General features: G+C 68.3%; 2 protein-coding genes across 2 annotated transcripts; one reads left to right on the forward strand and one right to left on the reverse strand.

The window, feature by feature from the left end:
• Nucleotides 1–71: 71 nt before the first annotated feature.
• Nucleotides 72–2,706, forward strand: C26H2orf68 (chromosome 26 C2orf68 homolog). The gene is given in 5 exon segments (XM_066983544.1): nucleotides 72–276; nucleotides 1,008–1,123; nucleotides 2,231–2,279; nucleotides 2,281–2,365; nucleotides 2,464–2,706. Coding segments are annotated over 5 exon segments (567 nt in total). The 5' UTR covers nucleotides 72–82; the 3' UTR covers nucleotides 2,587–2,706.
• Nucleotides 2,707–3,387: 681 nt separating this feature from the next.
• Nucleotides 3,388–8,266, reverse strand: VAMP5 (vesicle associated membrane protein 5). The gene is made up of 3 exons (XM_066983545.1): nucleotides 8,118–8,266; nucleotides 5,890–6,021; nucleotides 3,388–5,087 (listed from the first exon to the last, which is right to left on the reverse strand). Exons 1-3 carry the CDS (start codon nucleotides 8,118–8,120, stop codon nucleotides 4,878–4,880), a joined length of 345 nt encoding a protein of 114 aa, XP_066839646.1. The 5' UTR covers nucleotides 8,121–8,266; the 3' UTR covers nucleotides 3,388–4,877.
• Between the last annotated feature and the right edge of the window lie 1,552 nt (nucleotides 8,267–9,818).

Consider the following 9,818-nt stretch of genomic DNA (forward strand, 5'->3'; position numbering starts at 1 on the left):
CAGCGCGCAAGCGCAGAAGGAGGCGGGGCTTCGTTCTGCCCGCTGCGCACGCGCGCCGCCCTGCCCGTCTCCGCCCCCGCGCATGCGCGTTGCCGTGCCCTGCCGGCGGCCGGCGGGGGTTTTAAAGGGGCCGCGGCCCGGTACCGGCGGGGCCTCCTGCACCTCCCGGCGCCGCTTCATGGAGGCGGCCGCGGGGTGGCGCTGCCGCCGGCCGGGCGGGCGGCTCGATATGAGCCACGGCTTCGTGCGGCACATCCGCCGCAACCAGCTCGCCAGGTACCGGCACCGGGACCTCCGGCATCGCCAACCCTGCCCCCCTCAACCGGACGCACCCCCCCCCGCGGCCCCGGGTCCTCGATGCCACCGGCCGTGCCCCCCTGTGCCCCAACAACCCCCCCGGTACCTCCCGGTACCCCCCCGGTACCCCCCCGGTACCCCAGTACTGCCCCCGGTACCCTCCCGGGACAATCCCCGGTACCCCAGTACCCCCCCGGTGTCCCGGGACCCTCCCGTGTCTCCCCCGGTGCCCCAATACCCCCCCCCAGTGCTCCCCTGCCCCCCACGGTGTCCCAGTATCCCCCCCGGTACCATCCTAGTCCCTCCCAGTATCCTCCCGGTGCCCTAATACCACCTCCCGTACCCTCCCGGTACCCCGCCTTGTGCTCCCGTGCCCCCCTCGGTGCCCAAATACCCCCTCGGTACCATCCCGTACCCTCCCGGTACCCCGTTGGTACCCTCCGGTGCTCCCGTGCCCCCCTCGGTACCCCAATACCACCCCCCGTGCCCTCCCGGTACCCCCCCGGTACCCCAATACCCCCCCTCCGGTGCCCTCCCGGTACTCCCGTGCCCCCCCCCCGGTGCTCCACCATCCCCCCGGTGCCCCTCCAGGACCCCCCCGCGCCCATTCCCAGTACCCCGAACCCCCCCCCGGTGACCCGTCCGACCCCCCGGTGCCCCCCCCGGTGCCCCCCCCGGTACCGGCGGGCGCTAAGGGGCCGCTGCCCCAGGGACGCCTACGAGCGCTCGGTGCGGCAGGCGCGGGGGCGGGCGAGGGGGCGGCACACCGCGGCCCCCCCCCGGCCCCGCCGCCCCGACCAGCCGGTGTACCGGCCCCGGCGGCCCGGTGAGAGGGGGGGGGCACCCACGGGGGGGAGGGGGCTGGGGACTGGGGGGGGGGGGCACCCAAGGGTGGGCACGGGCATGGGAGGGGCACCCCGATAGGATGGGGGGGGCACTCAAAGGGGGGGCACCCAATAAGGGGGGGGCGGTCCGGGGGGGGGGGGGGGGCACCCAAGGGTGGGCATGGGCATGGGGGGGCACCCAAAGTGGGGGGGGCACTGCTGATAGATGGGGGGGGGACCCAAGGGTGGGCATGGGCATGGGGGGGGCACCCCGATAGGATGGGGGGGGCACCCAAAGGGGGGGCACCCAATAAGGGGGGGGCGGTCCAGGGGGATGTGGGGGGGGGGGGGCACCCAAGGATGGGCATGGGCATGGGCATGGGGGGGGGCACCCAATGGGGGGGGTCCTGGGGGCTTGGGGAGGGGGCTGGGGGTGCACCCATGGGTGGGCACGGGCATGGGGGGGCACCCAATTGGGGGGGGCACCCCAGTAAGATGGGGGACACCCAATGGGGGGGGTGGCCCAGGGGACTTTGGGAGTGACTGGGGGGGCACCCAAGGGTGGGCACGGGCGGGGGGGGCACCCAATGGGGGGGTGGGGGGGGGCCTGGTGAACTGGGGGGGGCACCCCTATGGGGGGGGGCACCCCTATGGGGGGGGGGCCTGGTGAGCTTGAGGGGGGCACCCATGGGAGGGCATGGGAGGCACCCAGTAACGGGGGGGGCATGGGGGGGGGGGGGGGGGGGGGGGGCACCCAAGGGTGGGCATGGGGGGGGCACAGTGTGGTGGGGGGGACATAGGGAGGGTCCCCAGGGTGGGCTTTGGGGTAGGGGGGGCACCCACAGTGAGCTGGGGGGCACCCAGGGGTGGGCCTGGGGGGCACCAAGTAATGGGGGCGGGTCCCTAGGGTGGGCACCCAAGGGTGGGCTGGGTTGGGGGGGGGGCAAGGGGGGGGAATGGGGTGTGGGGGGCATCCCCAGTAACCGGGGGGGGTCCCCAGGGTGTGGGGGGGGCACCCAGAGGTGGTGATGGGGCTGGGGGGGGGGGCACGGGGGGTGCCACCCGCAGTGACCCCCCCACCCCCCCCCCCCACCCCGGGGTGGCCGCAGGGGGGGGCGCCTCCGGCGACGGCACCGCGGGGTCCCCGCCCCCCCCCCGCCCCCCCCGAGCCCCGCGGCCCCCGGCTCTTCTGCCTGGACTTCGAGGGGGACGACGGGCGCGTCACCAGCGTCATCGTGCACCAGGTGGGGACACGGGGGGGGGCGGGGGGGGCCGGGGACGTGGGGACACCCCCCCCGTGAGCGTCCCCCCCCCGGCCCCGCGGTGACACCGGGTGCCGCAGGGGGACAGTGCCGAGGAGGTGACGCGGAGGGTGTGCGCCCGCAGCCCCCTGGAGCCCCCCCTGCGGCGTGCCCTGTGCCAGCGGGTGCAGGACGAGCTCAGCAAGCGCCAGGGGACGCGGTGACACCGGGGACACCCGCCGAGGACGCGGTGACACCGGGACGGCCGCCGTCACCTCCCCCCCCCCGGTCCCCGCTGCCGGGCGCTGGGGGGGGTGGGGGGGCAGTAAACGGGATGGAGGCCCCCCCCGCGCGTGGCTGTGTCTGGGGAAACTGAGGCACGGGGGGGGTGGGGGGGGGTCCCTGATGTCACCGCGGTTGGGGACCTCGCTGGCGGTGTCCCCCGCCATGCTGGGGACACGGGGGGGCATGCTGCCTCCGAGGGGGGGGTGCCACCGCATCGCTGTCACCTCCCCATGTGCCACCAGGTTCCTGTCACCTCCCTGGGTGCCACCAGGTCCCCGAGGTCCCCATCCCCTCCCCGTCACGGCCACCAAGTCCCTGTCACTTCCCCGGTGCCATCAGGTCCCCAAGGTCCCCATCTCCTCCCCGTCACGGCCACCAAGTCCCTGTCACCTCCTTGGGTGCCACCAGGTCCCTGTCCCCTCCCCAGGTGCCACCAGGGCCATCGGGTCCCCAGGGTCCCCATCCCCTCCCTGTCATGGTCACCAGGTCCTTGTCCCCTCCCTGGGTGCCACCAGGTCCCCAGGGTCCCCATCCCCTCCCTATCGGGTCCCCCCCCCCCGGGTGTCCCCACCTCGGTGGCAGGGCCACAGCACCCACGTCCTCGCCACCCGCCCCGCTGTCACCCTCGCGTGGCACAGAGGTGCCACCAGGACCGTGCCCCCAGATTAGGGGGGGGCAGGACAGGATTGGGCCCCCCCTGAGCCGCAGGTCGCGCTGTGTTGTTGTTGTAGGGTCTCCTCCAGGTGGGCTGTGATGGTTTATTGTGGTAGGGGCTCCCCGAATCAGGCCCCGCAGGGTTGTTATTGTAGGGTCTCCTGGGGGCGAGGCAGGGATATTTGTTATTGTAGGGTCTCCTTGGGGCGAGACATGGCCATATGTTATTGTAGTGTCTCCCTGGAGCAAGGCACGGTGGTTTGTTATTGTAGGGGTCTCCCAACAGCGAGTCCTGCTGGTGTATTATTGTAGGGTCTTCTTGGAGCATGTTGTGCTGGTTTGTTATCGTAGAGTCTCCCTGCAGCGGATCCCAGAGGCCTGTTATTGTAGGGTCTCCCAAAATCAGGCCCCATGGGTTTGTTATTGATGGGTTGCCCTGGTGTAAGGCACGGTGGTTTGTTATTGTAGGGTCTTTCAACAGTGAGTCCTGGTGGATTGTTGTCATTGGACCTTCATAAAGCAGATCCTGCAGCCTTATTTATTGTAGGGTCTCCCAGAGAGGGTCCTGCTGGTTTGTTATTGTAGAGTGTCCCTGGAGCAGCTCCTAGTGGTTTGTTATTGTAGGGTCTCATAGAGGAGGTTCCTACTGGTTTATTATTGTAGGGTCTCCTGAAAGCACCCTTGTTTATTGTAGGGTCTCCCTGGAGCAGCTCCTGGTGGTTTGTTATTGTAATGTCTCCCAGTGCTTGTCGTGTTGGCTTATTTTTATAGGGTCTCTCCAAGCAGGTCCTGGTGTTTATTTATTATAGGGTTGTCCCGGAGCAGCTCCTGGTGGTTTGTTATTGTAGGGTCTCACAGAGAGGGTTCTTATTGGCTTGTTATTGTAGTGTCTCCCAGTGCTTGTTGTGGTAGCTTATTTTTGTAGGGTCTCCCCAAGCAGCTCTTGCTGGTTTGTTGTTGTAGGGTCGCCCAGAACTTGCAGTGCTGGCTTATTTATTGTAGGGTCTCCTGGAGCAGATCTGGGTGGTTTGTTATTGTACGGTCTCCCATCACTTGCAGTGATGTCTTATTTACTGTAGGGTCTCCCAGAGTAGCTCGAGGTATTTATTTACTGTAGGGTCTCCAAAGCAACTCCAGGTTGTTTGTTATTGTAAGTTTTCTCAGAACTCACAGCACTGTCTTATTTACTGTAGGGTCTCCCAGAGCAGCTCCAGGTGGCTTGTTATTGTAGGGTCTCCCAGAACTCGCAATAATGCCTTATTTACCGTAGGGTCTCCCGGAGCAGCTCCAGGTGTTTATTTACTGTAGGGTCTCCTGAAGCAGCTCCAGGTGGCTTGTTATTGTAGGGTCTCCCATCATTTTCTTATTTACCGTAGGGACTCCCGGAGCAGCTCCAGGTGTTTATTTACCGTAGGGTCTCCTGGAGCAACTCCAGGTGGTTTGTTATTGTAGGGTCTCCCATCACCGTCTTATTTATTGTAGGGTCTCCTGAAGCAGCTCCAGGTGCTTTGTTATCGTAGGGTCTCCCAGCGCTCATAACAATGTCTTATTTACCGCAGGGTCTCCCGGGGCCGTGTCACGGTGGGGTGGGGGGGCTGCTGGTGGCCGGGGGGGCCGGGCCGGGGGGCGCGGGGGGGCCGCGGGGGGCGAGCCCCAGCCCCAGGGCGATGGCGAGCAGCAGCAGCAGCCCCACGGCCACCGCCCCCCCCAGCACCAGCCGCCACCGCCGGTGCCCCGCGCGCTGCTGCCGCGCCACCGCCCGCGTGCTGCGCGTGAACGTCTCACCCTGCGCACGGGGGGGGCGAGGAGATTGTAGGGTGGGGGGCACGTCCCCGTGTCCCCATACTGCCCGGGGGCACGTGGTCTTGTAGGGACCCCCCCACCGGGTTGTGGTTCCCCCCCACACACACTCAGGGCCATAACCCCCCCCAGGAAGAATGTCCCCATAATGTCCCCCCCACTGCTATAACCCACCCCCCCCCGGGATGTATGTCCCTATACTGTCCCCAAAGTGTCCCCCCCCAGACCATAACTCCCCCAGAACAGTGTCCCCGTAGTGTCCCCATGGTGTTTTTCCCCCCCTGCCATAATCCCCCCCAGCATGCACGTCCCCATAGTGTCCCCCCTAGGCTGTGTGTCCCCACCACGTCCCCCAAGTGCCACATCCCCCCGGGCCATATGTCCCCATAGTGTCCCCCCTAGGCTGTGTGTCCCCACCACATCCCCCAAGTGCCACATCCCCCCGGGCCATATGTCCCCATAGTGTCCCCCCTAGGCTGTGTGTCCCCACCACGTCCCCCAAGTGCCACGTCCCCCCAGGCCGTATGTCCCCACAGTGTCCCCAGAGTGCCACATCCCCCCGGGCCGTATGTCCCCATAAGTGTCCCCATAACGTCCCTCCAAATGCCATGCCCCCCTGTCCTTGTGCCCCCGATGCACCCCCCCAAATGCCGCATCCCCCTGGGCCGTATGCCCACCCCGTGCTCCCCAAGTGCCACGTTCCCCCCCCCCCCCCCCCCCCGGGCTGCGTGTCCCCATGTGTCCCCCCCGGGCCATATGTCCCCGTAGCGTCCCCTCCTGGTGCCCACCATGGCTCGCAGCTCCTGCGCGCGGCTGTCCAGGTCACTGAGGCGCCCTTCGCGCTCCAGTGCCTTGGCGAAGTTCTGCTTCATCAGCTCCGTCACCTCCTCCGCCTCGCGCTGGCACTGCGCCAGCCCCGCCTGCGGGACCCCAAGCGTCACCGGGGTGGGGGTGGGGTTGGGGGACCTTGGGGACACTGGGGACGTGGGGACCATGGAGACCCTGCGGACATGGGGACCTTGGGGATACGGGGGACATGGGGACCTTGGGGACATGGGGATCTTGGGGTCATGGGGATCTTGGGGTCATGGGGACTTTGGGGACATGGGGACCCTGGGGACATGGGAGCCTTGGGGATCTTGGGGACATGGGGACCATGGAGACCTTGGGGACACAGAGACTACAGGGACCTCAGGGACATGGGGACCTTGGGGATATTGGGGACGCAGGGACCTTGGGGACATGGAGAACTTGGGGATCTTGGGGACATGGGGGATATGGGAATCTTGGGGACATGGAGACCTTGGGGATCTTGGGGACATGGGGACCCTGGGGACACGGGGACATGGTGACCTTGGGGACATGGTGACCTTGGGGACATGGAGACTGTCGGGACATGAGGACCTCAGGAACATGGGGACCCTGGGGACACAGGGACTATGGGGATCTTGGGGACATGAGGACCTTGGGGATACTGGGGACACAGGGACCTCAGGGACATGGGGACCATGGAGACCTCTGGGATCCTGGGGACACTGGGGACATGAGGAGCATGGAGACCTTGGGGACACAGGGACCTCAGGGACAAGGGGACCTTGGGGATATTGGGGACATGGAGGTCCTGGGGACACAGGGACTATGGGGATCTTGGGGACAGGGACTATGGGGACCTCAGGGACATGGGGACCTTGGGGATTTTGGAGATGTGGGGACCTTGGGGACACGGGGCCCTTGAAGACATGGGGACCTTGGGGACACAGGGACTATGGGGACGGGGGGGGGCCTCAGTGACTTGGGTACACAGGGACCATGGGGACACTGGGACCCTGGGGACCATGGGGATGGGGCATGTGGGGACGCAGAGATGGAGGACATGGGGACACAGGGACCATGAGGACCTTGGGTCATAGGGACCGTTGGGTCACGAGGACCCTGGGGACACGGGGACCAAGGGGATGGGGCATGTGGGACCCAGGGATGGAGGACATGGGGACTGTGGGGACACGGGGACCAAGGGATGGGGCACGTGGGGACCAAAGGGACCAGGGGACACAGGGAACATGGGATGGGACCCGTGGGAACAATGGAGACAGGGCACAGCATGGATGGGGCAGACAGGGGACAGGACACAAGGCCAGGGACCGTGGGGACATTGGGACTGCGGGGACAGGGCGCGTGGGAACAGGGACGGGACACAGGGACCATGGGGATGAGGGGACAGGGCATACGGGGGGACAAGACCCACGGGGACAGGGTGACACAGGGACGGGAGACATGGGGACATGAGGACCATGGGGACACGGGGACCCTATGAAATGGGAATGGGGCACATGGGGATCGGGGGGACATGGGGACGGGGCACACAGGGATCACGGGGATATGACCACGGGGACAGGGCAGATGGGGATTAGGGGGACATGGGGACACAAGACCCATGGGAACAGGGCAACACAGGGGTAGGAAACATGGGGACCACGGGGACAGGGGGATCAGGGGACATGGGGACAGGGCACACGGGAATCGGGGATACGGGGATGGGAGATGTGGGGACATGACTCACAGGGACAGGGTGACACAGGGACGGGAGACGTGGGGACCACGGGGACCCCAGGAAATGGGGACAGGGCACACAGGGATCACGGGGACATGGGGACACGGGGATCAGGGGACATGGGGATCGGGGGCACGGGGACCACGGGGACATGGGCACAGGGAGATCAGGGGGATACGGGGACCATGGGGACACGGGGACCAGGGGGACCGGGGACATGGCCCATGGGGACACGGGGACTATGGGGACACGGGGCCACGGCGCCAGGGCCACGCGGGCACTGCGTGGGGCAGGGCACCCACGGGGACGGGGTGGGGGGGACACGGGGCAGGGCACAGCGGGTGGCGGGGGGGGGGGGCGCGGGGGGAGCACGGCGCGGGGACACGGCGGGGACACGGCGGGGACAGCTCCCCCCCCGCCCCCCCCCCCCCGGGAACCGAAAGCGAAAGCGGCGGCGGCGCTCACCATGCTCCGGGCGGCACCGGGACGGGACCGGGACGGGACCGGGGACCGGGACCGGATGGGGACAGGGACCGGGACCGGGACCGGGACCGGACCGGAGCAGCCGCGCCCGTCCCGGCCCCCAGCCCCGCCCCCGCCCCACCCCCCGTGGGGGCGCCCCCGGACACGCGTGACCCCCCCCCCCCCCCCGGTGGGGCCGCTCCCACGAGCCGTGTCCCCGCCCCCCCCCCCCTTGACACCCCCCCGCGTGTCCCCGCAGCCCCATAGCTGTGGGTGCCCCCCCCCAGGAACCCCACAAATGGGCGGCCCACCCAGGACCCCCCCCTCCCCCAAGGCGTGGGTCCCACACGACCCCCCCCGTCCCCGTAAGTGTGGGTCCCCCCCCAAGACTCCCCCTCAAGCCTTGGGTTCCCCCCAGACCCCCCCCAAAGTGTCAGTCCCCCCCAAGGAGACCCCGAAGTGTGACCCCACCAACAGCCCCCCCAAGCCATGGGTCCCCCGGGACCCCCCTGGCCCCACAAGCCTGGGTCTTGGCCAGGACCCCACCGAAGTGTGGATCCCACCCAGGACCCCCCCAAGCCATGGGTGCCCCCCAGGACCCCCGAAACCTTGGGTCCCCACAGGACCCCCTCAATGTGTGGGGTCCTCCCAGAACACCCCCCCCCCAAATGTCTGGATCCCACCCAGGACCCCGCAAAACCTTGGGTCCCCCGGGACCCCTCTCCCAAGCCGTGGACCCCCCCTGGATCCCCCCCCAAAGTGTGGATCCCCCCCAGGAACCCCACAAACCATGCTCCCCCCCCCGGGACTCCCAAAGCCTTGGGTCCCCCCAGGACCCCCCCTCCCCCAAGCCTTGGGTCCCACCAGGACCCCCCTCAAAGTGTGGGGTCTCCCCAGAACCTCCCCAAAGTGTGGTCCTATGCAGAACCCCCCCAAGCCTTGTGTCCCCCCCCCCCCAAGCCATGGGTTCCCCAGGACCCCCACGTCCCTACAAGCGTGGGTCTCCCCCAGGACCTCCCCAAAGTGCGGATCCCACCCAGGACCCCCAAAAACCTTGGGTCCCCCCAGGGCCCCCCCCCCCAAAGTGTGGGGTCCCCCAAGAACCCCCCCACGCCTTGGGTCCCCCAGAGACCCCCTCAAAGTGCGGCTCCCCCCAGGACCCCCCAAGCCCTGTGTCCCCCCCAGAGCCCCCCCATTTTCCGGGTCCCCCCCCAGCCACGGCCCCCCGCCGGGTGGCACTGCCCTTTGTCACACGGCGCCTTTTGTCCCCAGGCACCAGGCACCCGCCTGGCACCGCTCCCCGCGTCCCCCCCCCCCCGCGTCACACAGCCCACGCTCGGCTCCGCAGCACCGCGTTTATGGGGCTGCTGCATCTGGGGGGGCCCCCAGGCGGGGGGGGGGGGGGGGGAGCCTATGTGGGGATGACGCCCGAGGCCAGGAGGATGATGAGGATGAGGATGACGGCGCCCAGCAGCCCGAGGATGAGGAGCAGCTTCGTGTTCTTCCACCAGTACTTGCGCGCCATCTTCTGCGACGTCGTCTTGAAGTGCTCCGACTGCGGGAACGGGGGGGGCTCAGGGGGGGCGCCGGAGGGACCCCGCTGCCGCCACGGGGACCCCGCACCCACCTGGGGACCCCACAGCTGAAACCTCTCAGGGAGCCGGTGTCCCCTTGGGGACCTGGTGCCCCACTTCTAAGGACCCC

This window comes from Anser cygnoides, chromosome 26 (genome assembly GCF_040182565.1).
Source record: "Anser cygnoides isolate HZ-2024a breed goose chromosome 26, Taihu_goose_T2T_genome, whole genome shotgun sequence".
Classification (NCBI taxonomy): Eukaryota; Metazoa; Chordata; class Aves; order Anseriformes; family Anatidae; genus Anser; species Anser cygnoides.

Excerpts from the sequence above, each read along its gene's own strand:
- VAMP5 (XM_066983545.1), bottom strand. Across the intron at positions 5,088-5,889 it reads CGCAGGAGCTGCGAGCCATG|GGTGAGACGTTCACGCGCAG; the intron begins GTGGGCACCAGG and ends CCCCGTGCGCAG.